At 41.7% G+C, this 27,016-nt stretch overlaps 20 protein-coding genes across 20 annotated transcripts; 4 read left to right on the top strand and 16 right to left on the bottom strand.

The window, feature by feature from the left end:
* Positions 1-11: 11 nt before the first annotated feature.
* On the bottom strand, positions 12-410 carry FA14DRAFT_177769 (uncharacterized protein; the record flags this gene model as incomplete). The annotated part of the gene is made up of 1 exon (XM_025500768.1): positions 12-410. The coding sequence occupies one exon, from the start codon at positions 408-410 to the stop codon at positions 12-14; it is 399 nt and encodes a 132-aa protein (XP_025358801.1).
* A 305-nt stretch (positions 411-715) lies between these two features.
* Positions 716-2,684, bottom strand: FA14DRAFT_27511 (uncharacterized protein). The gene has a single exon (XM_025502112.1). The coding sequence runs from the start codon at positions 2,426-2,428 to the stop codon at positions 1,022-1,024; it is 1,407 nt and encodes a 468-aa protein (XP_025358802.1). The 5' UTR covers positions 2,429-2,684; the 3' UTR covers positions 716-1,021.
* A 194-nt stretch (positions 2,685-2,878) lies between these two features.
* On the bottom strand, positions 2,879-3,526 carry FA14DRAFT_177771 (Ham1-like protein; the record flags this gene model as incomplete). The annotated part of the gene is made up of 1 exon (XM_025500769.1): positions 2,879-3,526. One exon carries the CDS (start codon positions 3,524-3,526, stop codon positions 2,879-2,881), a length of 648 nt encoding a protein of 215 aa, XP_025358803.1.
* Positions 3,527-3,766: 240 nt separating this feature from the next.
* Positions 3,767-4,835, top strand: FA14DRAFT_188488 (uncharacterized protein). The gene has a single exon (XM_025501657.1). The coding sequence runs from the start codon at positions 3,834-3,836 to the stop codon at positions 4,563-4,565; it is 732 nt and encodes a 243-aa protein (XP_025358804.1). The 5' UTR covers positions 3,767-3,833; the 3' UTR covers positions 4,566-4,835.
* Positions 4,606-5,293, bottom strand: FA14DRAFT_183855 (uncharacterized protein; the record flags this gene model as incomplete). The annotated part of the gene is made up of 1 exon (XM_025501346.1): positions 4,606-5,293. The coding sequence occupies one exon, from the start codon at positions 5,291-5,293 to the stop codon at positions 4,646-4,648; it is 648 nt and encodes a 215-aa protein (XP_025358805.1). The 3' UTR covers positions 4,606-4,645.
* Positions 5,294-5,514: 221 nt separating this feature from the next.
* FA14DRAFT_153825 (uncharacterized protein) lies at positions 5,515-6,195 on the bottom strand (the record flags this gene model as incomplete). Its single annotated transcript, XM_025497627.1, has 1 exon — positions 5,515-6,195. One exon carries the CDS (start codon positions 6,193-6,195, stop codon positions 5,515-5,517), a length of 681 nt encoding a protein of 226 aa, XP_025358806.1.
* A 399-nt stretch (positions 6,196-6,594) lies between these two features.
* Positions 6,595-7,341, top strand: FA14DRAFT_153826 (uncharacterized protein; the record flags this gene model as incomplete). Its single annotated transcript, XM_025497628.1, has 1 exon — positions 6,595-7,341. One exon carries the CDS (start codon positions 6,595-6,597, stop codon positions 7,339-7,341), a length of 747 nt encoding a protein of 248 aa, XP_025358807.1.
* Positions 7,342-7,465: 124 nt separating this feature from the next.
* Positions 7,466-8,489, bottom strand: FA14DRAFT_183858 (uncharacterized protein; the record flags this gene model as incomplete). The annotated part of the gene is made up of 1 exon (XM_025501347.1): positions 7,466-8,489. The coding sequence occupies exon 1, from the start codon at positions 8,075-8,077 to the stop codon at positions 7,466-7,468; it is 612 nt and encodes a 203-aa protein (XP_025358808.1). The 5' UTR covers positions 8,078-8,489.
* Positions 8,038-8,767, bottom strand: FA14DRAFT_171183 (uncharacterized protein). The gene is made up of 3 exons (XM_025500314.1): positions 8,694-8,767; positions 8,557-8,628; positions 8,038-8,485 (listed from the first exon to the last, which is right to left on the bottom strand). The coding sequence occupies exons 1-3, from the start codon at positions 8,751-8,753 to the stop codon at positions 8,333-8,335; spliced, it is 285 nt and encodes a 94-aa protein (XP_025358809.1). The 5' UTR covers positions 8,754-8,767; the 3' UTR covers positions 8,038-8,332.
* A 477-nt stretch (positions 8,768-9,244) lies between these two features.
* On the top strand, positions 9,245-10,813 carry FA14DRAFT_153829 (uncharacterized protein; the record flags this gene model as incomplete). The annotated part of the gene is made up of 8 exons (XM_025497629.1): positions 9,245-9,412; positions 9,483-9,515; positions 9,571-9,638; positions 9,714-9,741; positions 9,789-10,235; positions 10,294-10,373; positions 10,446-10,467; positions 10,532-10,813. The coding sequence occupies 8 exons, from the start codon at positions 9,245-9,247 to the stop codon at positions 10,811-10,813; spliced, it is 1,128 nt and encodes a 375-aa protein (XP_025358810.1).
* A 713-nt stretch (positions 10,814-11,526) lies between these two features.
* FA14DRAFT_153830 (uncharacterized protein) lies at positions 11,527-12,645 on the top strand (the record flags this gene model as incomplete). The annotated part of the gene is made up of 1 exon (XM_025497630.1): positions 11,527-12,645. One exon carries the CDS (start codon positions 11,527-11,529, stop codon positions 12,643-12,645), a length of 1,119 nt encoding a protein of 372 aa, XP_025358811.1.
* Positions 12,646-13,112: 467 nt separating this feature from the next.
* On the bottom strand, positions 13,113-14,310 carry FA14DRAFT_171185 (uncharacterized protein; the record flags this gene model as incomplete). The annotated part of the gene is made up of 1 exon (XM_025500315.1): positions 13,113-14,310. The coding sequence occupies one exon, from the start codon at positions 14,308-14,310 to the stop codon at positions 13,123-13,125; it is 1,188 nt and encodes a 395-aa protein (XP_025358812.1). The 3' UTR covers positions 13,113-13,122.
* A 306-nt stretch (positions 14,311-14,616) lies between these two features.
* Positions 14,617-17,349, bottom strand: FA14DRAFT_177781 (uncharacterized protein; the record flags this gene model as incomplete). Its single annotated transcript, XM_025500770.1, has 4 exons — positions 14,617-15,083; positions 15,161-15,469; positions 16,050-16,376; positions 16,767-17,349. The coding sequence occupies 4 exons, from the start codon at positions 17,347-17,349 to the stop codon at positions 14,617-14,619; spliced, it is 1,686 nt and encodes a 561-aa protein (XP_025358813.1).
* A 603-nt stretch (positions 17,350-17,952) lies between these two features.
* FA14DRAFT_153835 (uncharacterized protein) lies at positions 17,953-18,908 on the bottom strand (the record flags this gene model as incomplete). Its single annotated transcript, XM_025497631.1, has 2 exons — positions 17,953-18,467; positions 18,539-18,908. The coding sequence occupies 2 exons, from the start codon at positions 18,906-18,908 to the stop codon at positions 17,953-17,955; spliced, it is 885 nt and encodes a 294-aa protein (XP_025358814.1).
* A 298-nt stretch (positions 18,909-19,206) lies between these two features.
* On the bottom strand, positions 19,207-20,157 carry FA14DRAFT_153836 (uncharacterized protein; the record flags this gene model as incomplete). Its single annotated transcript, XM_025497632.1, has 1 exon — positions 19,207-20,157. One exon carries the CDS (start codon positions 20,155-20,157, stop codon positions 19,207-19,209), a length of 951 nt encoding a protein of 316 aa, XP_025358815.1.
* A 427-nt stretch (positions 20,158-20,584) lies between these two features.
* Positions 20,585-21,319, bottom strand: FA14DRAFT_177783 (uncharacterized protein; the record flags this gene model as incomplete). The annotated part of the gene is made up of 1 exon (XM_025500771.1): positions 20,585-21,319. One exon carries the CDS (start codon positions 21,317-21,319, stop codon positions 20,585-20,587), a length of 735 nt encoding a protein of 244 aa, XP_025358816.1.
* A 328-nt stretch (positions 21,320-21,647) lies between these two features.
* FA14DRAFT_177784 (uncharacterized protein) lies at positions 21,648-22,598 on the bottom strand (the record flags this gene model as incomplete). The annotated part of the gene is made up of 2 exons (XM_025500772.1): positions 21,648-22,159; positions 22,217-22,598. The coding sequence occupies 2 exons, from the start codon at positions 22,596-22,598 to the stop codon at positions 21,648-21,650; spliced, it is 894 nt and encodes a 297-aa protein (XP_025358817.1).
* A 487-nt stretch (positions 22,599-23,085) lies between these two features.
* On the bottom strand, positions 23,086-24,804 carry FA14DRAFT_153838 (uncharacterized protein; the record flags this gene model as incomplete). Its single annotated transcript, XM_025497633.1, has 4 exons — positions 23,086-23,615; positions 23,681-23,858; positions 24,056-24,330; positions 24,471-24,804. The coding sequence occupies 4 exons, from the start codon at positions 24,802-24,804 to the stop codon at positions 23,086-23,088; spliced, it is 1,317 nt and encodes a 438-aa protein (XP_025358818.1).
* Positions 24,805-25,172: 368 nt separating this feature from the next.
* FA14DRAFT_153839 (uncharacterized protein) lies at positions 25,173-26,132 on the bottom strand (the record flags this gene model as incomplete). Its single annotated transcript, XM_025497634.1, has 1 exon — positions 25,173-26,132. The coding sequence occupies one exon, from the start codon at positions 26,130-26,132 to the stop codon at positions 25,173-25,175; it is 960 nt and encodes a 319-aa protein (XP_025358819.1).
* Positions 26,133-26,299: 167 nt separating this feature from the next.
* Positions 26,300-26,976, bottom strand: FA14DRAFT_119049 (uncharacterized protein; the record flags this gene model as incomplete). Its single annotated transcript, XM_025496330.1, has 3 exons — positions 26,300-26,371; positions 26,437-26,501; positions 26,562-26,976. 3 exons carry the CDS (start codon positions 26,974-26,976, stop codon positions 26,300-26,302), a joined length of 552 nt encoding a protein of 183 aa, XP_025358820.1.
* Between the last annotated feature and the right edge of the window lie 40 nt (positions 26,977-27,016).

A 27,016-nucleotide genomic window follows, 5' to 3' on the forward strand; every position in this document is an offset into this window, starting at 1 on the left:
CATTGCTCTGTTTAGCTTTGCTCGACGGGCTTTACTTGGCTTTTACGAGTCTTACGAGTACTGCCAGATTTTTCTGTTTTCAAATTCACTTGAAGGTTCTTTTTTGCACGAATGTGACTGGCCTCACGGAGATTTTTTGCTTCGCCTTTCTCAACAAGTCTTCTTAAAGACGAGTCTCGTACAGATTTCTTCATCTCATAGAAATGTCGACCTTTACTTTCAGGATCCATTGAAGAAACGGAAATTTTCAGTGGTTGGGAACTTGTACGTTGCGCCGGTGTTTTCGATGAGCTTGGACTGCCGCTTGAGGGGGTTTCATTGCCTAAGCCTGGCGTAGGGGAAGCTTCTACAAAAGCTTGTTTGAACCCGATGGCAAAGAAGATGATTTTTAAAAGGAAAGTGTGTTGCATCTTACTCAAACTTTCAAAGAAAAGCGGTCTGAAGAAGGTTGATGAACACTCGCAAGAAAAAAAGCTCTATAAATAGTATTGAGAAAAAAGGCTTTACTAGCATGAAAACGATGTGTTTGGTCTTTCTTCCATATGCTTGATAATGAAAGCTCTGCCTTTCCGGGGCCACTAAATCTAGAATAAGGCCTAAGTCGGGTCTTTCGAGATACTTCGACTGACCGAAAACGCAATTTTTGCTCAGGTTGTGTTTGTTCCTGTCTGCTTTGTTCGTAGAACTTGCCGAGGAATGAAAGCTGTGAGGAATGAAAGTTGTGTTGATCGACACACACGCCTTTCTTGAGACTCTTGTTACGACTTACACCAATCATTCATCAGTAGATCAGCATCTACAGTTTGTCACATAGATTTGTTTCACATGCCTGGTCTTCAACCACCATTCACATCATTAATAAAATCCTGTACATCAGCACAGCTGAGGGCGTCCGTATTCAAACCCTTTTAGCTACACAAAGTCTTCGGCAATGCAGTGTTTTTGGAAGGGGCAAAAGTATTCATCAAATTTCATTTTGCATTTGTACAAAAATTGTACATCATTAAAGACCTGCTCGAGATCAATTGCGTGAGACGACATTTGCTAGTAAGTCCAATCGATTCGCATCAGCTGAATGATGCAAAAGTCGATCGCTCGGCGAAGTTTGACGGACAGCATTGCGGTGATTGGGTCCAAGCTTCGGTCCCATGATGTAAGTGTTCGGGGTCATGCAATCCGTACATGTCTCTTTGTTGTTCAGTGTCTTGTCCGATGAATCAATCGATTTTCCCCTCTTCACTTCTTTTTGCGTGCCGTAGTCATCATTGGCATAACTTGAAATTTCAGTAGCTCTGCGCTTTCGACTGAAAGTCGGAGGGTGTGCGATATTTTGCTGCTCGCCATCGCTGCTGCTTCTTGCATAAGGGTGCATCAATGATCTAGATTTGTTCGGGGCAGGTATGTTTGCATCTTCCAGATTTATTTGACCAGCATCTTGCAAGCGTCTGTCATGTTTGTGACGCTCATCACGAAGAGAGCAAGTGTGATACAGCTGCGTATAACTCACAGAGAACGGTAAAGGGGGTGTGACTGGACCATTGTCTGTATGACTTTGTCTACGTTCTTGCCAATCATCCAAAGCAAGATCACTTGCATTATCATCACTGTCACCATCAATGATTTCGTCACTTTCTTGATTGACTGTGTTCGGCAGACTTCTAGCAGAAATTTCGCCATCCTCAGAAATACTTTCAACGCTTTCTTCTCGCATCGTGTGTAGGGTAGGAGCAGCTTTACGACGAGGACGCTCAAGACGTGATTGATGCTCTTGCGTGTTGGAGGATGAACCGTCATATGTATGAACGGTTGCTAGCTGGAGCGGATGATTGCTTCCCCAGTGCCGTCTTCGCTTAGCACGACTGATCGTACATTTGATACAATCTTCTTCAGCTTCGGGAGATGATTCGGAACCATCAGCATGTTTGCTCCCTGCCTTAATCAGATATTCGTCCCCTTCTGGGTCCATCAGATGAACTTGTCCATGAGTTTTTGCAGGTGCAGCTCCATCTTGAGCAGCCAAAGGTGGCGAACAACCACACATTTTACGATAAGCAGCCAAAGATGCTTGTAATTCACGAACATAATCGACCGTATGACTGATGATACACAACTTTTCTAAAACCATTTGACTTTCAATCTTTTGTTGCAATAATCCCTCCACTTCTTTTTCAACTTCTTGTTTTGATCGTTTGAGATTACGTTTATTACTTTGTGCTTTTGATAGCAAAAGCTCATGCAATTCATCCCTACATGCTGGCACGAGATGTTGTAAGCTGATCAGACCTTCATTGATCTTCTCTCGTCTCCTTCGTTCGATCACGCTGTGGGATGTTTTTCTTCGTAATGGTCTATTCTTGCGAGTGGTGTTGGTTGTGCTTGTGGATCCATTTGAGGTTACTGCTTCTCCATCATTGCTATTAGCTGCCATATTTGGAAGTGAGGATGATGTGAGTAGGGAGAACAAGATGAAGTGAATGAGACAACCTTCCTACCTTTGTGCTCATCATCTGGCTTGCAATCCTACAAGGTACAATGTGTGCTTGGAAGATGAGGAAAGAGGACCTTCAAAGTTGCGTACCTTTGTGCAAGTGTCTAACGACAGTCTGATCCAATTCCCACAATCTTTGATTTGTTTGAGCGTTATCTAACACTGAAAAGGCGCTTGCATGGAAATCGCACGTCATATCGTGAAGACCTCATCAGTTATCCAAATTGTGTCATACATTGCGCGCCATAGTGGTCAAATGACAGCAACGACTGGTCTAGCGTACTTTTGCTTCCATCGATTGTGTGTGACATAATCAACCAGAGGATAATGACAGAAGCATTTATGAGCATTACAATAAGCTATTGTACAATAAAACAACCAAAATCTGCATCATTCTACACCAAGAGCATCTTTTGCAAACAATTTAAAAGCACGAGCACGATGACTTAGAGCGTTTGATTGACCGGGTTTCCAACCATGCTTTTCGTCTGAAGTCATTTCGCCAAACGTACGATCGTATCCATCAGGTAAAAAGAAAGGATCATATCCAAATCCTTTTGCTCCACGTGGAGGCCAAACAATCGTTCCTTGAACTTCACCTCGAAATTCTTTGGTTGTTCCATCAGGTTTTGCCAGGCTTAAAACGGCTACAAACTTTGCTTTTCTACTTTCAGGTGTTGTTGCACCTGCTTGAACGAGTTTATCATGTACATCTTTCATTGCTTTTGCGAAATCTTTACTTGGACCTGCCCATCTGGCTGAATAAATGCCGGGGTCTCCGTTCAATGCGTCTACTGCCAGTCCTGAATCATCCGAAAGTGCAAGTAATCCTGTTGATTTAGCTGATGCTAATGATTTAATTTGTGCATTTGCTTCGAATGTCGTTCCAGTCTCTTCTGGCTCGTCTAATCCTTTATCAGCAGCTGAAACCACTTGGAATCCTAAAGGTTGCAAAAGCTCCCTGAATTCAGAAATCTTGCCTTTGTTATGGGATGCAACCAGCAGAGGTGAATGTTCTTTTGGATTGAGTAGAGGCATTTTGTGCAAAAAGCGGACAGATCGGACCGAACAATGACGAGAATGAGCAGAAGTGATCAGTCTGGGGAGCATGGATGTTTATGCTGGACTTTTGTACAACTTCTTCTTCTTGTGTTTGTGTCCGTATTCCGTAGGCGTGCCTTTTGACTCGGAACACAGCGGCTAAAATAAAACAAAGCATTCAAGCATAAGGGGGGCCGGGGGTAAATGCAATCGGGGGAATGCACGCGTGCTGATTGAAGGAAGACTGCATTCAACTTTTTGATCAACTTCTCTTTCATCATCATCGATCACAGATTACAGCAAAATGGCAGCTCAAAGACAGGCAGTTGGGCTCGCACCAAAGATCGTTGCAATGGTAACAGGAACGACTGCAATCGCATATGCAACATCCAACCAAAGATCATTACGTCTAGAAGGTGAAACAAGTTCAAAATTACCCATTTACAGTGCACCACCTGAACCCGTAATCTTGGCAGAAGTTCGTGGACCGCTAGAAGATCAAGTTGCCAGTGCAAGAAGAACGATCATGGGCGCGACACACAACTTACGTGAAAGTGTTCAAAATCAAGTTCGTCGTTGGATCAGTGTGGAACATGCAGTGGAAAATCGTATTTCCAGTTTGATTCCAGAAGATGAACCGATCACGCCTGGGATCTTGTATGTTGGTGTCACGACGCTGTCTGCTTTCGTCTTTGGTCGCTACAGAGGAATCACTTTACGTCTTCTAGCACCACCAGTCGCACTTGTTGGATCGTTAAACTACTTCTTACCAAAAACCGCGCATAACATTGGACAGTACTATGTCGAGTTGGAAAGTAAACATCTTCCACCCTTCGTGCAACAACAACGTCACAACTTCCAAAACGCTCTCAAAAGCACTCAGCATGCCGCTGAAGAACAATACAGCAAAGCACGTCAAAACACCGGAAGTCTTGTTCAGCGTGGATTGCAAAGTGTAGAACAAGGAACAGGTCTAAAGGTCGCAGGATCACCCAGCACGCCAGCCCAAGCAGAGCCTCGTAGTCGAATGGTGTAAGAAAGGATAGTAGAGTTTGTATTACAAAGTTAACATATTTCTGGAATATATTCAGTTGAATAGAGGCAAAAGGTGCGATTTTAAGGTGCTTCTAATTTGGCTTTTCTGAGTTTCAAGCGTTTTCGATCCCTACTTTTCTTCTTGATTTCTTCCCACTGCTTCGATGCCATTTTTAAGGCTTCCTTGGGGGTATGGATATCGTTTCCTTCTTTTTTCAGCAAAGATTTCATCCTTTTCGTCATCCATGCTTCTCCATAACCGATTCCAGGTCTTTTTCTTTTATCGATGTAGTTGTTGATCTTTCTTCTTTTCTCGGTACTGTTCCTTGCATTTTGTTTTGATTCTTTTTTGAATTGCCGTTCAAGTGTTTCGATTGCTTCTTTACGTGTTGAACATTCACCTGAAGCCATCAAACGATCAATTCCTCTTGACATCCTTTGTTCTTTTGAATTAAAACCTATAGGTCTGTTTCCTTCTGAATCTCTTTTCAACCTTTCACTTGCTGTAGGTATTTCAACTCTAAGCATTTGTTTGACATTGTCACGCGAATACTTTGTTGTATATCTCAAATCTGTTTCATCATCACTTTGACCATCTTTTGGAGATTGTATGGAGGGGGAAAGATGTCTTTCTTCTGATTCATCATTTGAAACACAGCCCACATATACGACAAAGAGAATGAGTAGAAAATGTGCCAAAAGAGAGACGATATGGCTCGATTGTACCATACTTGCACAAATAGAGGATCAATTTGCTAATGAAAAAGAGACACCGTCTACAGCCGGGAATTAAGAGGATCTATCAGGGTTGCGGCTGCTTTCGGGGCAGCCTGCCAGACAAGCTACCTTTAATGCAATTTCCACTATGATTCAGAGCAGTTGGTCTATCTCTGAACTTACGAAAAGTTTTTAAGTGTACAGCCTATACACAATGCGAACGCAGAGATTGATTACCTGGAACTCTTCAATTTTGCTTCCTTTTGGGCGTTGCGTTGAATTTGTTTTCTTTCACGATCTTTTTTGCGTTTCAATTCTCTTTTCGCCTCAAATTCGATTTCAGCTTGATCACGATTGAAAATGCCATTATTTTTCGTTTTAAGCATATGAGCAATACTACGTGCTTTTTCCACTTCATAACTTCGCCGACCATTTGTTTTACGAAGATCTTTTTTTGGATGCAATATTCTCTCCTGTTGTAGTCGTTCTCTTTTTTGCTTACATTCTTTAATGCTTTTTTGCTCAATCTTTTCTTGCATTAATTGAATCGCATCTTTCTCTTGAATGTTAGGGTTGCTTTCCATCATTCTTTTGACTCCTCTTCCAATGACTTGCTCAATTGTATTATAGTTCTTTGGTTGCTTTCCTCGTCCGTCATGCTTTAAAAGTTCTTCGCCTCTTGGAATAGGAACAGCGATTGTATGACCTGTATTGCCACGGATACGTTTGTACACATGCGTGATAGTATCATCGTCATCAATTGAAGATTGTGCCTGAGCAGGAATGCTGGAGTATTGTGCGCTTTTACTCGGCTCTGCGCTGCCAGCGTTTGTCAGAGTAGCTTCCAGGTTGAGAAATGGACATAAAACCAGGATAGAATAAAGCATTGAGGCACTTGCAAGGCATCTCATCATGTTCAAATTCCTTTTGTCGACTCAAAGTACGATCTGCAGGGAATGCTAATGATCTTTATGAGACTCGAGTGATTTTGAATTTCAGAGTATTTCTAACTCGTATATATGTGACTTGGAAGTATAAAGTTGGGCTTTCTATGCATATATGCAAAGATTTGACACTCGGAACCGGTTCTCGTTGCATATTTTGTGATACTTGACAAAGCCCCTAAACAAAGTGGATGCACTGCCTACATTGTGTATAGATTATGACAACAAATCACTAATGAGCTCAAATTGGGTGTTGCTAGAATCTAGTATTATAGTAAAGCAAAATATCAACTTCGGGGCTTTCGTTCAAGCTATGTAAAGTTGTTCATCCTTTCCTTATCTTTGATTACCAAATTAGGTTCATACACTATGTTGTACAGCTTCTACTCCCCAAAAGGAAGATTGATACGTGTACCATCGCAAGATATAACTTTGGTCGATAAGCATTTGATATTAGCCTGGTTTGTACTTCCCCCTTCTATGTTTGGATTGAAATCATTCATGACACATGTTATTAGGGTTACAAACATCATACTCGCTGTATTAGCACTTCTACGCTTCTCAGAAGCAGTAGAATTATCCAAAAGCGAGAAAATTAATGTACCAGCATCATTTCTTCCAGATTGGAAAGCAAAAAAACAACGCTCAGGTCGAGGCGGTCAAAGAGACATAATTCTGCCGACTATTAATTCCAAGAGGCAGCGTAAAAGCGTCAAGTATTATGAGAGCGACTCTCCTTCTTCTTCTTCACCTTCATCAGACGATGTCTTTGATGTGGCTCAACGAAGCTCTCCTGTCCGGACAGATCCCACATCAGCCCAAGATGAGCGAAAGAAGAAACGAGTAAGACCTGCAGGCTACTTCACCCATAAAGAGCTGGCAAAACGCACTGCAAGAAGATACGTGAGTGAAGGTAGATTTACCAACGAAAAGAGTGCAATGAAAGCAGCTTGGAATGATATCCGAGAGAAGAAAAGAGCGGCCGCACTGGCAAGGCGAGCAAGACTGAAAGAGATGGGAAAAAAAGAAAGGAAATTTCGGAGACCAGGTTACAATTCACGAGAAGGATTATTGGTCGAAAAATTACAAGGATCTTATCTGGGAAGAATAATATAGTGAGACATGAATCTGCAAGAAAATTAGCAGAGGAAGAATTTGCCAGAGAAAAGCAAAAGACATTGGCTCAGCGGCTTTTACGGAAGCAGGGAAGCGCTTCCAAATTGACAAAGAAAGGTAAATATTAATGCTGATGGTATCCGATCATGTCATCTCCTTGCTTCTTCAGAGTTTTCTGGTTTCTGTACTTCTCTCGGGCACGGATGCGTTCGGTGTGTTGTCTTTGTCTGATCATTTCTTCGGCTTCCTTTCGTGCTTGGTCAAATTTTGTGATGTTATTGTCTTTTGATCTCAAGATTGTGAAGGCTTTTCGAATTGTTCTGTTCTCTGTAGAATAATAATCTTTCGGCTTAGGCTTGTATTTTCTCTTTCTTGTATCTTTTGCAACACCTAATTCCTTAAGTTTATCCCTATAACGCTGAGCTTGCTTTCTACTCTTTTGCAAATATTCATCATTTGCAGCTATCTCTGCTCCTTCTGCGCCCAGATGCGGTTTTTTGAGACGGATAGATAAAGCCAAACGTTCAATTTTTGCTTTCTTGGTGTTATAGCCTTCCGGTCGTACCCTCTTGATGTTGTTTTGAAGAGCAGATGTCACCTTGCCTGGCTTTCTGATAAGCGCAGAAGTGTCAAGAGTTATAGAACTTTGTTTTTCTAAGTCACTCTTCGAGGTAGAGTACACATGTTGGATATGAAGAATGACAAGAAGCAGTAGAGATGCTTTCATTTTTTTCATCGTCGTGAAAGACAAGGGTAATTAGACCTCTATTTAATGCCATTTAAATGTGTATCTTGCCAAGAATTAGGCGCCTACAGAGAGTAAACTTTTGTTGGTTGAAAAGAGAACGACCGCAAAATGCGTACGGATGATTGCGTTTTTGCCGTTGCAACCTCTTCGGCTATACCTTTAGGGTCGTCAAAAGACTTTACTTAACATGAATCGATACAATATTGACGTCCACAATGACAGTAATTCACTCTTCACACAGCCTCAATTTGCATTTGCACCTGCACGATTTTCCAACTTTTTCTCCATCTCTTTATATTCGTCCAAGGCTTCATCGGATTGGCGTGTTGTGTATCCCTGTTCTTGGAGGTCACGTTCAATCGCTGAATTTGCTGGACGTGGTTCTTGTGTTTGATTCTGTGTTGGTAAGAGGTGAGTTATAGCATCAGTACTTGCGTATTATAAAGAAGACCATCCTTTACACTTACCTGTTCAGTGCCAGCGAATGCATTTTTCATAGCTTGCTCGTTATAGTTTGGAACTGTATTATTGTTTTCGCCCTGATGATGAAGTATATTGTTGTCAGTAACTCCCTGTATCAAGTCATAAATCACGGTGTACTCACTCCGCCAACGACTTGTTCCGTCTTTTTGAAACGGGCAGCTTCTTCTGTGTTTCCGGACATATTGTTTATTGAATGTAGTAAATGTTATGGAAGTTTTAATTAGGAGTGAATGCTTTGAATTCTTCTTATTACACCTTCTCCTTGATGTGGAGTTCTCTTGAAAATCTTTTATCCTTACTTAATCTAACATGGATTATGCTTCTTATAGCGCAAAGATTATGATCAAAGGGTCGATTGCTTTTTTACGCGAATTGCTGTCACCATACGCATGACCAAATTCAGGGTTCATTAGCTTAAACAGAAATTGTTTTTAGTCAATTCGAACAAATAATCAATTCCTAAGAAATGAGTATGAATGACCATGTATGAGTACAATATTGACAGCTATTACGCATTTGTTTCATCTATCACCACATTTGTACGCAATGGCTGTGACCATAGCACACGATTTAATACGCTCAAAACAAAAGCCCCGTCAAAGCTCAAATGTTCATTTTATATTTGTATCTGTCAAACGGGAAAGAGTCAGGTTTTGACCCTCATCCATCAGCATGGTCTTGATTTATCGCTTCGTTCTTATTTCTTTGGCATCCTGTTTGACATTAGATCGCATAGCAAACGCAATCGGTGCGGTGGCATCTACTAACGAAGCAGATGATGCTACAGAGCGAGGTAATCCCGCTGCTAACAAAGGGTCAATTCACGATGATAAAAAGGCAGTACGTAAACACAAAAGCTGCTGAATTGTCGTATTGCCGTTTACTCAATAAGTTGACATTATCAATCCAGGCCCATTCTATTTCACTGTCTGAAGGACGTAAGGTATGTTCAGTGAAAAGGGATATACACTGAATGTTAGCTTATACTCTCTCTTCAGACGCCAATGCGCAAGTTGATTAGCACGAAGAAGCAATATTATAAGCGAAAAGCTGAGAGAAAGCTGATGTGAGTCAATAGTAGTCCGAAATAGGTCTTGTAACAGATCCTGAATTGATTGTAACTCCCATTCTACATACGCAGTCTAGCAAAACCTGACGATTCAAAAGAGGTAAGTTGGCATTTTGATAAACATAAATGTGGTCATTCTCTAAGTAGCTTTCGGTTCAACGCCAGAAACAAGCACTTCTTGCAAAGATTGAGCACGAGAGAAGCCTAAAAAGTATTGCAAATAAGAAGCGATATCGTCTCATGGAATTTGCTATACGAACGGACAGTGCTACGCTTAAAGAACAACAAATGTGGGAATCAAAGCTTAGAACAAAAGCTTACAGAAGTTCTTCGCCCACTCATGAGAAGAAATATCAACGTTTCTTACAGAATAAAAAAGAAAAAGATAAATTGAAAAGAAAAGCCAAGAAAAACAAAGAAGATATTCCTTCTTCTTTGCAGAAAAGAGGAGAGCCAAGATCGTTTGATCTAAATATTGATGCAGAAGAGCCGACTGGAGAGCAAGTGGAATCACATGTGAATACTCATCCCGTACAAGAAAAACCTTCTATTGTAGATCGGTCGAGAGGCAAAACGTATATACCTGTCAATATGGTGAGTACGAAATGAAAATGAAAGTTCTAGTTTAAATGCTGATTTACTGCTCCCGTAGCTTACAAAAGAACAAAGAGATGCGATCAATGCAAGGAAAAGGATGCAATACCAACAACGTAAGCAGAAATGGAAAGAAGCGTAAGTGATCGAAGAATAATTAGGCATTATAACTCTCCGTATACTGAAATACGTTCTCTGTCTAATCCGAAGCCTTACAGACGAATCAAAGATGGTAAGAGAGTAAATACGCTTAACATGTTTGAGCGAGACTAAAAAATCAATATCCGTAATGGCAGACTCCCAAATTAAAGAAGCAGATGGAAAACTTCAAGGCGAAAGGCAAAGCTGCCTCACATAGGTATGTGAAGAAGCTTAAAGCTTTATCTGCAACAGGTGAGATCACCCAAAAACAAGCGATGACTTTGGGAATGTATCATCGAAATAAGACATGGCGAGAAGCATCGCCTACGAATATGAAATTATATAAAGAGAAGTGTAAAAAGGATTATGCACGTGCTCTCGAGAAGAAGAAACAAAGCAGCAAGCGACCTGTCAATCAAAAAGAACCAACAACGTAATACCAATTTCATCTCTTATTTGTCTTTTAGTGTACACTGCATGTTTTGTGTGTGAATTTTGACGATTTGCGTTTCAGCTTTGAACAATGATGTTGTTTATCGGCTGCTTGTCTTTTCGCCATAGATATCGTCTACCTCCGCCGTTATTTTGAAAGATGTACGAGAAGATGATTACATGTTGCGCCCGATCGTTGTTGGCTGGAGCTGTGGATGAACAAAATGCAACCACAAATTTTACGCCTTTGTGGTATGAACCATTCAGCGCGGCGCCGATGGGGGCGAGGCGTTTGCCAATCGATGTGCATGTAAGCCTCTTCACCTTTATATTGTAAACAAAAAGGTTTTTTTGTTTTTAGTAACGGTCTGAAACTTGCTTGCAACCCTCACTTGCATTGTGGCGAAACTGATGATTGCGTACGCTTAACACCGCACCGGGACTTCGCCTTCATCTGATTTATATAAAAACGCTTCGCAAAGCTGACTTGGCAAAACCATTTTGCCCCGATTAGGTTTCAACGGCAATGAATGATATTGCGTATCAAATGCAAGTCATCGCCTTTGGCGTTCATGTGCGCTGCAGTATAGCAAGACACAAACAAGTCGTACCTTGATCAAAAAAGGCATAAATAGAGGTAAATCCTAAAGTCAACTCGCTTCTTCAAATCATCATCATCACTTTCGACAAGTGTTTGACTCTTCTCAGGTTTGCAGTTATGTTTGCATACAAATCTTTGATTTCCATGCTGGTCATGGTTAGCGCTTTGACAGCTTCAATGTCAAGTGCACAATCTATTCCAATTCATCCAGAAGACGCTGGCAAATTAGCAAAAAATGAAACAAGCAACCCGCTCGTGATTGCTGAGCATCCGAATGAAGTTCATCCTGTTCAAGCTCCTATTCCGGCTGAAGTGCCATTCCGCACAAAGAAACAAAAGGAGAATGCTCATCATCGTAGAATGGTTCATTACGTCATTCATTCGGCTTTGGAATCTGAATTGGAAGATTTATTGGACGCTGCATTTGATGAGTCCATGATTACGCATGAAGATGTTGCTGATGTGCAAAAGTGTATTGGCAAACCAATCTTGACACACTTCACAAAATGTTTGACCAATTCAGAGGAACGTGAAAAAGCCCGCAAGGGTAAGAAGGAAGAAGCTCATCCACCACACATCGTTGATCCAAATCATAAACCTGCAAATGGCACCAAGCATGAACCTAAACACATGGCCGAAATGAAAGATCAAAAAGCTTCAGACGAAAAGAACGATGCAGAGGCAATGGCATTGCTCTTGCATCCTGACGTTATTCAATGCTTGACGCATCCAGAAGTAAAACGAATCAGTCTGTGTATCGAAGATCAGACATTCATGATCATTGAAGATAATTTGGATTTGATTGAAGATTTCGAAGACATGGAAACAGACCATACAAATTTCGATGATATGGAGAAATTGGATGAATTAAAAGAACTCGAAGAAGTGGAAAAGTTGAAAGAATTGCAAGAACTTGAACAAGTCGAACAACATCACCACCGCCACCATCATCACGGGAGCTCTCATCATGACCATGCTCATAGCAATCATCATCCTCATCATGGCGTTCGCAGTGATCATGACAACGTCGAAGAGAGAAAATGGAAAGAATTGGAACTAATGGAAGCGGGTTTCAAGCCAACAAAATCAACTTTACCGATGGATGAACATTTCCGCAGAGATTCTTTCCAATCGCCCGCCGAAAAAGGTCACATGGTTCTGGAGAAACGTAAGTTTGGCTATGGTCCAGACTGGGCGACCTTGGTTGGAAAGCGCGATGTTCACCCTTTACCGTGAAGATTGTCTTTCGTATCATTTGAGTGGGTAATTGGTTGAAGAAAAAGGTCCACCTTTGAGCTGCGCCGTACAACTTTGTCTGCTAAAAGTGAGACTGACATGTTACCTCCCTCTCTTTTTTCAGGTAAAGGTGGTCACATTTATCCAAATTACCGTTTCAGTCGTCGTAACTATCGCAAATTCTCGCCAGGTGAGGCATTTGAACCTCCACTCATTGCGCCGCATCATCTTAATGCTGGCATTATTTGATTTATCGTCTTCAATCATCTTTCTTCTACACTTCCTTCTATGTATACATATCAGAGTTACAGAATGGATCATTGTTCTGTCCATCCAAATGTGTGATGAAAAGAGACTATTGGGTACACGATTGGTGTGAGGTGGTCTTTTTCGCGATATTTGCCTTAACTTATTCATTATCATATCAAATGCGGAGATACGAAAAAGAGAAGAGGTTATGTACAAAGCTTGGAACTACTACCGTGGACTCTTAAGAGCCTGTTTTGCTCTACGTCTTCCGTCTCTAATCTTGGCACCGGCGGCTATCTTATCTTGCTCAGCATTGGCTATCTTTTTGCCTTCTTCGAATGTTTTTGCTTTGCCGTGCGCCTGTAACTGATAAGCACGAGCAGGGACATAAATGTCTCTAGATAAGTTTTTCGGTACACTTTGTTTCCTTTCACCAGCTTTCTCTGGATTATTTGTAGCAAGTTTACGCCACTCTTCTTTCCTTTCCTGTGCTGCTGCTTTCCTGTCTAGTAGCTTTTGTTTTGCCATGCCGATAGCTTCATCATGATCTCTAGTTTTCTCTTTTTTAATGAGCGTCTCAGCTGCTAATGCAATAGTGTTTCTATTTGTTCTGTACCCAAATGCTGCGGTGCCCCTGGAACCTCTCCTAATGACATCGTCTGAAAACAATCTAGCATCAGAGCTGGAGCGGTGTGCTTTAGCCAAAGGTTCCCCATGGTTCGTGCCAACACCTTCAGCAGGTGAGTGCGATCTACATTCTCTCTCTTTCAACTCTTCCATGGTCGGCGGTGACGTAATCAGATGATGCAATTCATTTACTCTCTTTGTCGTTGGTGAAGCTGGACGCTTGTACGTGCTAGTACGCACAACGGGCGAGTGAGATCTACTTTCTCTCTGTTTCAGCTCTGCCGGACTTGGGGGCGCTGTGATAAGATGATGTAGCTCTTGAACTCTCCAAGTCGATGGTGAATGTTGCAAATGCATTGCATGTCCCGCTGAATGTTCTGGTATAGGCGCGTCCATCAGATCTTTAAGTTCATTGATTTTTTGCATAGCTGGCGAAGATGGGCTTAATGAACTATGAATGCGTCGAGGGACAGGTTTAAGTACCTGATGATCACGACGCATATTCGCTTTCCCAATGTTCAGTCTAGGCAGTTTTGAAGGCCGGTTAGCCTTATTCATACTATCTGAGAGAGAATTGCGCTTTGTAGCTTTCCTTGTGGTAGAATCTTCCACATTTGTTTGACGTTTGTACATTGGTGTATCTTGCTTTATTCTTTTGATGTCAGTATTTGTATTCACATTGTTCAATATATGAATGTCCGGTTGCAGTAAAGCTAAAGCTGGACATATCAAGGACACAGCGAGAAGAACACCGGTATTAAGATAAAGTATCGTAAGTAAATACAGCATCGTGATTGTAGTTTTTCTTTGTGGGAGCCTTAATTATGGTAGTTCGTTGATAGACAAAGTATTGATATTTAAACTATCTCAAATGATCTGCTTGAGTCTGACCTGAGAGACGCAGAAAGAAGACCCGGACACTGCCGCACATCGGCAACTTCCACAAAAATTATGTTTACTCGACTGTCTCAAAGGCTAATGGGGGCGTAAAGAATGTTTAGGCTACTTGGTTAAAATGGTAATATACTTCTCTAACAGTCTTATAGGAAAGACAAGACCCGAAATGATCTATACAGGCAATGGGGGATTCGTATACTATTTTGGTCTTCTGCCCTTAAGAGGAGCTTTGAACCTGTGATAGGACGTTCTCTTTCGATCGAGTTCTCTCTGAGCTTCCGCAGTGGCCATTTGAGTTGCCTCTTCCATACCCTTAGCTTTTCCTTGTTGATCTAATTGATGTGCTCTGAGAGGGATATAATGTGTTTTGGATAATCTTGTTGGCACTCTTGTTGTAGCAAGTCTGGCTTTTGAAGGATCTGTCTCTGCAATTTGCCTCCAATGAGCTAACTTGATTTGTTTACGTAGATTACTTCTTTGTATCATTTTCTTCCCCATACCAATCGCAACATCTTTATCCATGATATTCCCGTCAGACATGAATCTTTCAGCGTGGCGTGCAACTACTTGATCATTCGTGTTGTAGCCTTTTGGCTTTTTACCGGATTTGTTACGAAGCAACTCATCGGAAAATGGCATGGGAATGGATGAAGTGCGAGGCATACCTAGTGCGTAGGAAGAAGAAATTATATTATTCGGCATGTTAAGATAACGATGAATGGTAACACTCGAAAATACGTACCGTTGGAGCTCCTTTGCTTTTTTTGTCCTTCACTTATTGCATTCTGCTTCCCAATTGCTTGCTCAAGGGATATGTTCTCATCGGAGAAAAATAACTTGGCTGCGTTAATCGATCTTCGATCTTCTTCGGAGAGTTTTGAAGCCTTGTGTTTCTTTATTGGGCGAGCTTGAGAAGAAGACAAAGACGCTTTCTCCACGCTTGAAGGTAGATGTTCTCTGACTTGTCGCTTTACCAGTTCTTGGGTTACCCGCTCTAAGTCATCCGCAGCATTTTTAGGCCTTGTATCTTGAATGCGACAATGAAAAGCGACTAAGGTGGTGAAAAAGACAGGAGACAAAAGCAAGGTCGCATACATGTGCAGTTGCATCTTAACGTACTGATGATGGTCACATTCCAAGCATCCTGAAAGTTGCATTAGGACAAGATACACAAATTTCAGTACCGCCACAGTTCATAAAGCGGTGATCTTCGGTTGTTTGTTGCCGAATCAAGGCCTATTTTTACTCTTTAGATCTTTACGCAGACATCCAAAACCTCTTCTTGTCAGCAGAATCTCGAGCAGTCATGACTGCAGCTTGCTTTTAGCTCGCCTTTCTCTACTAATTATATCCAATTTTCTTTTTCTAGCTCGATCTTGACGCATTTCTTCTTTTGCTAGTAATGTGGCATCTTCTTTGGTCTGAGCTTTGCCTCTTCCATGCAACTGTTCACTGCGAGCTCTTACATAATGTTTTACGGATAGATTCTTTGGAACATCTTGTTTCATATATCTTGCTTTTGCTGGATCAAAAACTGCAATTTCTCGCCACATATTTGTATAATTAAAATTCTTTTGAGCTTTAGTCTTTGCTTTATTTTCACCTATTTTTATTGCTTCTTCCATGCTGACCTTTTTGTTGCTTTTCTGCAGTTTCTGCTGCTAAAAGTGCGGTATTTTTGTTGGAAAAGTACCCTTTGGGCGTTTTGAAGTAGCTTGAACCACGTCGCAATACGTCAGATGTAAATGGCGCCGGTTTTGAATGGTCTTTAGACTCTTTTTTAGACTGCTCGAGGGCATGAGACAAATGCATATCATCATGATCGAAGAAAAGTTCTGCTGCTTTCAGTAAGATTTTATCTTGTGTCGGTATTTTTGGATTGGACTCTTTATCCAGTGATTGACGTTTGATAAGCATAGAACTATACTTATTAGAAACTTGCGAAGTTGCATTGGACGCTAATGTAAGGAAGATGATAAGAACGAAAGAGATATATGCAGCGGAAATTAAGCGGCTTTGAGACATCTTCTTTTGGCCTAACATGATGTATGGACGAGAAGACGTGGTTAAATATTAGAAAATGAAAGCACAATTAGACTTACAAGGTGAATTTAAGTGTTAGCACAAGTCACTGTCGCATGGCGTAATATAGTCTTGCCATCATACACATACACGACAAACGGCATTGCGCCCCGGATTAGAGATTATCAAACTCTACACAAACAACTGATTAGCTTCTCAGGTGTTACTGAAATGGTATTCTTGACGTCATATGTTTTTTTCTGGCTTTCCTCTGACTCTGTTGTTTAACTTTCTTCTTTTGCTAAGAATTTCCTTTGATTCTGCACGAGCTAAATGGTGAGCTTCCTCCATCGTTCTTGCTGCGCCGCGATGATATAGCTGATGTGTTCGAGCAGGAACATAGAGCTTCATTGAGATGTTCTGTGGTACTTTTGCACGCATCTGTGCTGCTTTCGAGGGATCTGTCTCAGCAATGCGTCTCCAATTTTTAAGGCTTGCATTGACTTTTTCCCTTTGCTTTACAACTTTCTTTTGTGCCATGCGTATCGCCTCCTCAGGATCGTTGGTCTTCTTTTTCTTGATCAAATATTCAGCATTGACAGCTATAAGATTTTTAGATTTAAAATGTCCTTTGTTTGATCCATTTTTTGCTTGGTTACGTTTTATCACATCTTTGGAAAAAAGTGCTGGGACTTGTTGAGAAGAAAACGTATAGCCATTTGGACTCTTAGAGCTAGATTTGGGTGAGTTTGAAGCATGCGAGGAATGTTCTAGCTCGCTAGGGGAAGGAGGTCTGCTCATCAATTCGAGTAGGTCATTCATCTTTCGGGTTGTCGGAGAAGGTAAAGCACCATGCTGTGAGCTAGTTGTGCTTTCGTTTTCCATAAAGACCAGGTTCTTCTTTGCCATTGCTTCAGAAAGGTGAATATTATCATTTTCCAGAAATATTTCCGCTACTTTCAAAGATTTTTTGTCTTGCCTATTCTTTGGTATCACCTTCGTTTTTGAGCTTTTTGGTGATGTATCACTTGCTTGGCGCTTATACAACCATGTATCAGTCAGCGTTGCTGCTTTTGCTTGATTTACATTCCTTTTCAATGTATACTCAGTATGCGAGAAAGCCGAGCTCGATGCAAGTAAGGTTGCAAGCAAGCAAAAAAGCCTAAAGAGAAATTTCAAGTGCCATGCATCCATTGCGCAGCGCTTGTGATGAGTGATATGATGTAATGGAAGAGCAGAGCCGCCAAAGCTTATGATAAAAACTTTTTGCGTTCAACTGTAGCTTTACAAAACAATGTATATACATGCTACAGCCCCGCTAAAGTAGTTGTAGCATCCGGCTGGTCTTATTTTTAGAAAGTAAGAGGAAGCACAGAGTAAAAAGCGTTTATCAGTCTACTTGAATTAAAACCGTTCCGCATGACTAAGTAGGAAACAGACCGCGAAGTTAAGTGCGAACTATCCACATTTTGGATGACAATGAGAGACATGAAAGAGAATCTATGCATCACGTTAATGTTTTGCCTTTTGGTTGCGTAAAGCTTTCAATTTCAAATGTGATTGAGCTTTGCGCTCGACTTCTTTTTGAGATTCTGCTTTCGCCATCTTTGTTGCCTCTTCCATACCTTTTGCTTTTCCCCAATGATGTAATTGATGCGCTCTAAGTGGAATATAATCCGCAGCACCTAACCTTGTAGGTACTCTGCTTGACATTTGACGGGCAAGAGAAGGATCTGTATCTGCTAGATGACGCCAAGTAGCGAGATTATTTGCTTTCTTGTGATTTCTTTGATCAACTTTAGTCTTTGCCATTGTAATCGCATTACGTTCGGTATGACCTTGTTTCATCAAGCTTTCTGCATGGCGTGCAATGAATTGATCCTTTGTCTCATACTTTGCTGGCCTTTTTGAAGTGCCTCGATGCAGAACAGCTTGAGAGAAAGGGCGTACTTTAAGAGATTCACCGTGAGCGCTGGAGTCTGGAGTACGAGAGCTTGCGCTAGATCCAGAAGGGCTAGGATTATAAACTGTACGATAAGGAATAAGTAATATATCCGAGATAAACAATATTAAATTCCCTGACTGCATCACCACATACCTGTAGAACCGTGTGAGCTGGAAGAACTCTTGTTCGAAACATTGTACTTCTTCATTGCTTGCTCAAGTGAGATATGATCAGTGCTAAGAAACAAATCAGCTGCTTTAAGTGCCTTTTGATCTTGTTCTGGTAAAGTTCTTGCCAATGTGCTACGCTTTCGAAGCCAATCTCGTCCTCCGTACGCAGAACTTGCGAATGCACCATCAGAGAGGTGCAACGGTTGCGCATCTCTTCTTCCCTTTGCTAGCGGCTTGTACTGAATCAGGTCTACTAGCTCATCCGCAGAATGGTACCTATTACCATTCAAAGATGGCAGGCACAAGCAAAGCCCGATACAAAGAGAGAAGAATAGAGGGTTTCTGAAAGACATTGTTCCGTTATATCGTCAAACAAAATTCAGATGTTGGTAGGAAATGGGTAGATTCAATCTCGAAAGTTCGACACTTTTTGTCGCTTAAATTTAAAGTTCTACGTCATCAAATGTGAATTCTTTGACGTCACCATATTCGGAAAGTCTTGACGTAAATTTTGCTATGTATGCTGTTCTGTTTAAATTTCCGAACAGTATCGGGGCTATGATTTCATATGAAGATCGCCATGAAGATCGGTGTGAAAATTGAAACAGAAAGCTCGGGGCTTAAATCCAGAAATTCATTGTATAGTAACAGTCAAGCTTGTTTCTTTTGGCGGCGTTTATCTTCATATATTGCATTGTGTTTTCTCTTTTTTTCTCTAAATTGTACCGATTCTGCTTTCGCAAGCTTTTCAGCTTCTGCCAGATCCTTTGACTGACCCCTATGATACAATTGATGGGCTCTGGCTGAAACGTAAAGGTTGATTGGTAAATGCTTGGGTACGTTGGTTTTCATTTCGCCAGCTTTTGAAGGTTCCGTTTTGGCAATGTGTTTCCAATTTTTCAAATTATTTGAAGTTCGCTCTCTTATTGCGCTTAGCTTCTCTTTCGCCAGTCTGATCGCATCTTCTTGACTTGCTGCTTTATTATGATTTAGAAATGTCTCCGCAAAAAGTGCGATCTTGTTGGCATTTGAATCGTACCCTTTTGGTCTACGACCATTGTTATTTCTTTTCACCTCTTTCGAAAACGGCGTAGTAATTGAAGCAAAAGTACGAGAGTGGGACTTTGGTGAATATGCTGCTATTAAATGCTCTGAATGTTGCGAATGTTGAGCTTCTTTTCCGGATCCGGATGGAGGGCTCACTTGATTCATCTCGGAATGCCTAGGCGAGGTTGACAGAAGCGTACTTTTATGTTGACTAAAAGCTGCACCTTGAGACTGGTGTGACATTTTTGGAGAAGGTGGTGCATTGAGAAGCATTTCAAGCTCATTCACTTTTTGTGTAGTGGGAGAAGGAGGATCTGACACATGACCGAAACCTGACGAACTGTGTGAGTCCGTCTGTCCTATTGTTTGGAACTTGAGCTTCTGCTGTTCCATTGCATCGGCTAGGTGTAGATCATCTTTCTCAAAAAAGTTTTTTACTGCCCTTAAATACTTCTGGTTCTTGCCTGGAAGCCGCTCTCGCCGTGTTCTTTTTGATACTTGCCGCTTCTCTATCATGACGCCACCGTGCTGTGGACGTTGAGTCTCGAAATTCATTTTCAATGCACAGCACTGCGCTTGAGTAGCATCCGAAGATGACGCTACACCAAGAAAGAGTGTCAAAATTACGACGAGGATAATCACCATAATCGAGTAAGTCAGGGGCCGCAGATATAGATTCTTGCCGTATAAAGTATGAGAAAGTGATGAAGATGAAAGATGCAATATGAAAAGGACACAATGTACTCGTATGATCCCATCAAGCCCCGTACGGCGTGTATTGATGTTTTGATAGACATCTTTTGTGAAACTGATGTGGAATTTGCAGCCGGCTTAGTATCATAAACAAGTATTCGATTCATTGCCCTTATCATTCAAAATTTAGACTGGTTTATTGAAGCAGAATGTAGCTTAAGAGACAGGTCTACATATACGCAACTGGCAGGAAGATATGAAGAGAAGGTGGCAAGACAAGATGAAAGCCTTATTTTGGCCCCTTCTGTCTGAGCTTTGCTAGACGATTACGCTCCGATTCTCTTTTCCGAGCGAGTACCTTATCAATTTCTTCCGTTGCCATTTTTTTTGCAGCGTGCATATTTTCAGCTTTTCCTCGTTGCTCTAATTGGTGAGATCTGAGGGCCACATAACGATGCTTTGCAATCCGATAAGGAACGTTTTCTTTTTCATGGCGTGCCTGTGAAGGATCTGTGTCTGCCATATTTTTCCAATACCACATTCGATCTTGCCTGCGATCATTCTTTCGGTCAATTCTTGCTTGTCCCAACTTTCTTGCTTCTTCTTCTGAATGTTTGCCTGCTCGCAATAATGTTTCTGCGTGTCGTGCTACTACTTGCTTGACAGATTCATATCCGACTGGTCTAACATGACCTTTGCTTCGATGTAAGACTTCATTGGTAAAAAGCTTAGGCTCGCGCTCCGTCATATGCTTTTTCATAGCCTGTTGGAGGGAAATATGATCATCATTCAGAAATGTCTCTGCTGCTTTAAGGGCTTTTTGATCTGTTTCAGGAAGGGATGATGTCGACCATTTGCGTTTCTTGTATTGCTCTAGTACAGAATGCTGAGGACCTGTTGATCCTGAGCTAGATGCAGGAGATTGGTCTGTTTGGCGCTTTGCTAGGTTGGGATAGATCGAATCTGGTTCCTGCAAGTGTGCTAAACAAGAAAGCTTACCAAAGAGAATGGCAATCGATAACATCGCGTAGAATGATAACCTTTCACAGAGCTGCATGATGAGCTGAGATGATGAGTGGGATCCAAAACTCAGAGTATTGCCACTAATCTGAAGAATGGTCAGACTCTTATGTCTTCAATGCATTCTTACACACCACACCCATCAGCTGAATGCGTAAGCCCCTGATAGGAAGCTCCGGCTAAGTTTCGAGTAATTTGCACCGCACAGAACAGCGAGTCACCCATGAAGGGGTTAGATCGGCCTTTTGTATCCAAGCCTCCCATTCCAGGAAAAGAATAGATTGAATGATAAGGATCTTAAAAACTACATTTAGATACAAGGAAGACAGAATTCAAAGCTTCTTAGGCCTACTTTTTGCGATGAGTCTATTATTTCTTTTACGAGAAAGTTCTCTTTCATTTTCTTCTTTAGCCATTTGCACGCCAATTTCCAGACTGGCAACTTTACGCTGATGATGCAACTGATGTGCGCGAAGAGGAATATAATCTTCACTTTTCAATCTTCTAGGGGCTTGAGTTTTCATTTCACGAGCTTTAGATGGATCTGTTCTTGCAATTTCTCTCCAAGTAGCCAGAAGCGTACCCTTTTTCCGATACTTTTGCGCAATCTTACTTTTTGCCAGTTCTAAGGCATTTTTGTCATCTGTTGCTGTGCCATCGATAATGTACTTTTCGGCAGCTCGAGCGGTCAATTGCTTCTTTCCGTCATATCCAGCCGGCTTCCTCCCATGACTATTACGTAGAACTTCGTGAGAGAAGGGCGCAATGTCCGTTGCAGCATCGTGATCCTCACCACCTGAAACATGATGACTTGCTCTGTTGGGGGTATATATGTGTACAGAAGCTGTAGAGTAGAACATTAGCACGTATAATCAGTTGATAAGCAAATGAAGCAACGTACATGTGTGAGCATCTGCAATTATATTCCCTTTCTTTGGAACATTATGTCTCGCCATAGCCTGCTCCAATGATACATGATCGTTCTTGAAGAACATACTCACTGCCTTGAGAGCAGCATGGTCATGCTTAAGCAGTGATGGCTCTTTGCGCTTTCTTGTTCGTTTTTCTGTGCGAAACATTGGTGAAGTATCGGGTGCGTCAGGGGATACTTGCCGTTTTGCCAGCGTCACGACAGATGAAGGAACATTGAAGGTTTGATAATGTTGTTCGTCTTTGATAATCAAGTCATACCTGTCCATCGCAGACACGGACAAGAGCAGTCCAACAAAGAACCCAAATAACAACAGGGCATGAAAGCAGATATCATAATTGCAAGAATGCATTATGGACTTTTATGGTAGAGTGTGAAGCTGAAGTCTCGCTTACAAACGATCGAATACAGTCTACACTTGATTTCCTACTGCCACAAGCTCATGCCCCGGATATGCGTCACAACTTCGTTTTTGCGTTGCACAACTGCATATTAAGCTCCAGAGGTATATGAAATAGGAGATTTATCAAATGGGGCAGGATGGCACTGCAAGGAAGGTTTTGTTTCAAAGCCGGAGTGACCACTATAGAGCATATTAATGATAATAATATTAAGCATACTTTCATACATAGTGTTCTACTTAAGAGCGTACATCGCATAACTGCTCTATCAACAAATATAATCATACATTTGGTACGGCATATTATTCCACACACATGAATTGCTCCTGCAGAACGGAATGACATGATTGTGCCGCTAATCCACTTCAGCGGATTTCGTCCTTCTATATCCAGCAAAAGGAAGATCTGGTCGCAACATTGCGAGCATAGATTCGTTCTTCAAACAGCTTGTTGACCGTTCTGCAGCTTACGTCTTGCTTGAAGGTGTCGTGCTCTCTGATTTTTGCGAGAAAGCGCTTGATCCATCTCCGTTTTAGCCATCTGAGTGGCAGCTTCCATACCCTTAGCTTTACCCTGATGGTCCAATTGATGTGCTCGGAGAGAAACATAGTGGGCTTTTGATCGTCGAATAGGCACATTAGTCTTCATCTGTCGAGCTTGAGATGGATCAGTTCTTGCCATGTGTCTCCATGATGCCATTAATTCACTTTTACGCTTTTGTTTTGCCAATATCTTTGCCTTTCCTAGATTCAATGCGTCGTTTTCGCTATTAGTCGTACCTTTACGTATCAACCGTTCTGCATGACGTGCTATTGTTTGCTGATTCGTATCATATCCTACTGGCTTTGGTCCTTTCTTATCATGACGAATCATTCCACTCGAGAATGGTCGGAGCCCCGTTTCTGCGATTCCGCTACTGCTGGATGTAGGAGAATTCACACTTGGAACGGAATGAATTGGCTGAGAGGCTGATAGATAAAGAAAGTCATACTTTGTCAGTTGTGTTCACGATGTGTGAATTCTATTAGCTTACCTATAGCAGAATTTTGGGAGCTCGAAGAAGTTTTCTCTGAAACGCTAAATCTACCCTTTGCCTGATCAAGTGATATATTATCGTTTTCAAAGAACAATTTTGCAGCTTTCAGCACACTCTGATCTTTTTCAGGAAGCAAATACAATGGCGTACGCTTCTTTCTCGATTCTGAGGATGACTGTGGGCTGATATTCGTGCGCTTTGTAAAGTACGTTCCTGTAGATTGAGCTTTCATGCTTCTTTTCGATGAACTTTCGGTACTCTCTTGGTCTGATCTTGCCAGTTTTGCCATACAAGGGTAGAGTTCAGCCAAAACGAAAAGTATTGAAGCTGCTTGAATGAATTTGCAAAGATTGTTTAGTAGCATTGTTATACCGCGGTGATGGTGGCAAACTCTGTGCTATTGATCAGTCTTGGTGCTTGACCCTTGATTGATGAGACGGCAGAATAGCAATCGTGCTTGATCCTTGTCCCACGAGGCAGCAGAGGAGCATCCCCGAATTGAAGTCCCGATCGAGCCCTTGAAAATTCAAAATTCGCAACTGCATGCAAAAATGATCCTTGTGTGTCAGTAGAAGTAAGAAGGGGCTTGGGTATGAATGCCGAAGAGAAAACAGTCGGCATATACGACAGAATTACGTAGACGATGACTAACAAAAAATAAAGGGAAATGAGAAGAAAGTGAAACAAAATCTATCTTCGTAATCGTCATGGTATCGCTACAAATTTAAAAGATGGACCGCTCACGAGATTCGATGTCTTTTGTCTGACGGCAAAAATGGGCTCTCACCCCTGCTTAGTCCGAGTGACAAACTCAAATCAGCACCAACTTTTGCTTTGCTGGCATGGTCTTTACCATTTCCAAGCGACAAGTTCAGATCTGACAACGGATGATTAATTCGCGTGTTTGGATGCGGTGCACTTGATCTTCCAGAAGTACCAACACGATCAATCAAATTTTGTGTTCTTGGTTCATTGTGACCGACATTAGCACGTGGTGATTGACGTTCTTCCATGGTCAACCCAATAGGTGGCGATTGACGTTCTTTTCTAACAACTTTAGCTAGATGATTTTGACGTTCATTGCCGCTTCGAAGAAGATGCCCAATGCCATGAGAGTGCATTGCTTCCTGGAGGCTGACATCATTATTAAAGAAGTATTGTACGCTTTTAATGATTTTCCGATCTTGTTCGCTTAATCCTCCCGATTTGCGTTTTGCTGATAATTCGCCATTTTCACGCTTCTCCAGGTTGAAAAACTCTAAAGATTGATCGCTATGGAGAGAATCATTTTGTGTGCGGATTTGAAGAAAAAGGGCAAAAGATAATGAATCCTGTGATCCAAATAGCAAGAAGTGACATTTTATTCGGCGAAGAAATAAGCATGAATTGAGACTGAGCACCGAAAACCAAGCCCCATACGTTTGCATTCTTGCTTCGCATATCGCCGCCAGCAATTGCGCCCAAAAGCAGATTGATGATGCACATGCATTCAAGGCCTTTTGTTTTTGCGAACAAACGTTTTACTGTAATTTCGTCTATGAGAAAGTTGCTGATCATTCTCTTCTCTAGCGATCCGAATTGCTTCGTTAATATCAGCAGTCATTCCGCGAGATAATAGTTGATGGGTACGAAGACGAATATAATCTGACCTTCCCATTCTTTTCGGTACCTGTGTTGTCATTTCACGGGCTCTAGATGGATCCGTCCTCACAATTTCTCGCCAAGCTTTCCAATCCTCACGATTACGTCGCGTTCGTTGAGCATACTCATTGTTTGCTTTTTGCACTGCTTCTTTCTTTGTTTCACCCGCTTTCAGGTATTTTTCAGTGTATCGTGCAATCTTTTGTGCTCTTGTGTCGTAACCAGCTGGCTTTTTGCCGCCGCGAGCACCGCGCAAAACATCGCTGGAAAATGGCTTGATATGTGTTGTATCACGATGTGCGGTATCCTGAGTTGCATCAAAGCTTGAACTTGCTGGAGGAGATGCGGAATTTCTGGCATCTTTCTGGACAGAAGTACTAGCATGACTTCGAGCACCACCGAGCGAAAGATCAAGACTCATCGTCGAAGGCCGTTCATGAGAAGATATTTGTGTTTGAGCATGCATCGAACTTGATGATTCGCTTACACCAACCCGATCAATGAAGTTTTGAATCTTTGGCTTTTTGTGTGACGTTGCAGTTCGAGATGATTGTAGTTGATCCTGTAAAGGCCTAGAACTAGATGATCGCTTGCCCCCCTTACTTGACAAGTCAGCCTCGCGCTCCTTTCGTTTTGCCGATCTACTTCGCGATGAGCTTTGAGAGGATGACTCATCACTTTGTCGCTTTTTCAGCGTAGTGAAATCTGCACATCCGCCAGCAGAAATACAGTCTTCGCAGAGAATGAACTTGTGTGGAAGAAGGCAAAAGTATGCAATTACCAAAGTCCGAATGATAGGGATCGACATACTGTTTCTGCAGAATGTATGCTTGTCGACCACTAGTACGTGGTGGCGAAGATAATTTTGGAGCAGAGTTAACAGATCATCTCAAAAGACATTGTTTAAAATTCGTCATCTTTCAACATTGATTGGTTTGGTCAAGCCCCGATATTCAAATTCATTTTGACTTGCGTTTACGCTTCCTTCTTTCGATCTGAATGCCCAAGATTGTGTCCGGGAGCGATCTGATCACGTACGATCTGTTTCTGTGAGAGGCGAATATAGGGTATAAGAGACATGCAATGCCACAAAATGCATCTGAATTACTCACCAATTCCTTCAATTCTGGAAATCCGTCTTTAATCTTTCGATCCCACAAAAGTACAATCTTTCCATCTTCGAACGTCCCAATTGCGCCTTTTGCCTGATCTGCGTTGGTGGTTGACTCCTGATGACTACGATAAAGCCACACTCGGAATCTGCCTCCTGTTTCAGGTCGATTACAAGGTATGAGTTGAATGCTCTTCAGTCCAACCGAAGAAGCATATTTGCCTCCACTTTTGTTTTGGTTTTGATCGTTGGATTGTTGCTCTTGTTTATCTTCAAATGTGATGAACAGCTCTGTTTGCACCCATGTTGCTCTATGTTGCCATCTACATCTATTGCAGTATTCGATTACGATGCTCGGCAAAAGCTCATCGCCGAATGCGTATGCACTCTTGATCGGAGGAATGAATTCTTGCCAGTTCGTTAGACTGTCTGAACCCTTTGATGCTGTACTTGTCTTGCTTGTTGCTTGCTCAGGAACGCAATTTCCTGTCTCGCAATCGTTACCCCCTTCTAACGGGTTCTTGGGTGTTGAATCTGACATGATGTATGATTGATGTTGATGGTGTCTTATTGGAATGAAG

The sequence above is a fragment of the Meira miltonrushii genome (genome assembly GCF_003144205.1).
Source record: "Meira miltonrushii strain MCA 3882 unplaced genomic scaffold FA14scaffold_1, whole genome shotgun sequence".
NCBI classification, from domain to species: domain Eukaryota; kingdom Fungi; phylum Basidiomycota; class Exobasidiomycetes; order Exobasidiales; family Brachybasidiaceae; genus Meira; species Meira miltonrushii.

Excerpts from the sequence above, each read along its gene's own strand:
- FA14DRAFT_188488 (XM_025501657.1), top strand. The coding sequence starts at position 3,834 with ATGGCAGCTCAAAGACAGGCAGTTGGGCTCGCACCAAAGATCGTTGCA.
- FA14DRAFT_27511 (XM_025502112.1), bottom strand. The coding sequence starts at position 2,428 with ATGGCAGCTAATAGCAATGATGGAGAAGCAGTAACCTCAAATGGATCC.
- FA14DRAFT_171183 (XM_025500314.1), bottom strand. The coding sequence starts at position 8,753 with ATGTCCGGAAACACAGAAGAAGCTGCCCGTTTCAAAAAGACGGAACAA. Across the intron at positions 8,629-8,693 it reads CGGAACAAGTCGTTGGCGGA|GGCGAAAACAATAATACAGT; the intron begins GTGAGTACACCG and ends CTTCATCATCAG. Across the intron at positions 8,486-8,556 it reads CATTCGCTGGCACTGAACAG|AATCAAACACAAGAACCACG; the intron begins GTAAGTGTAAAG and ends TTACCAACACAG.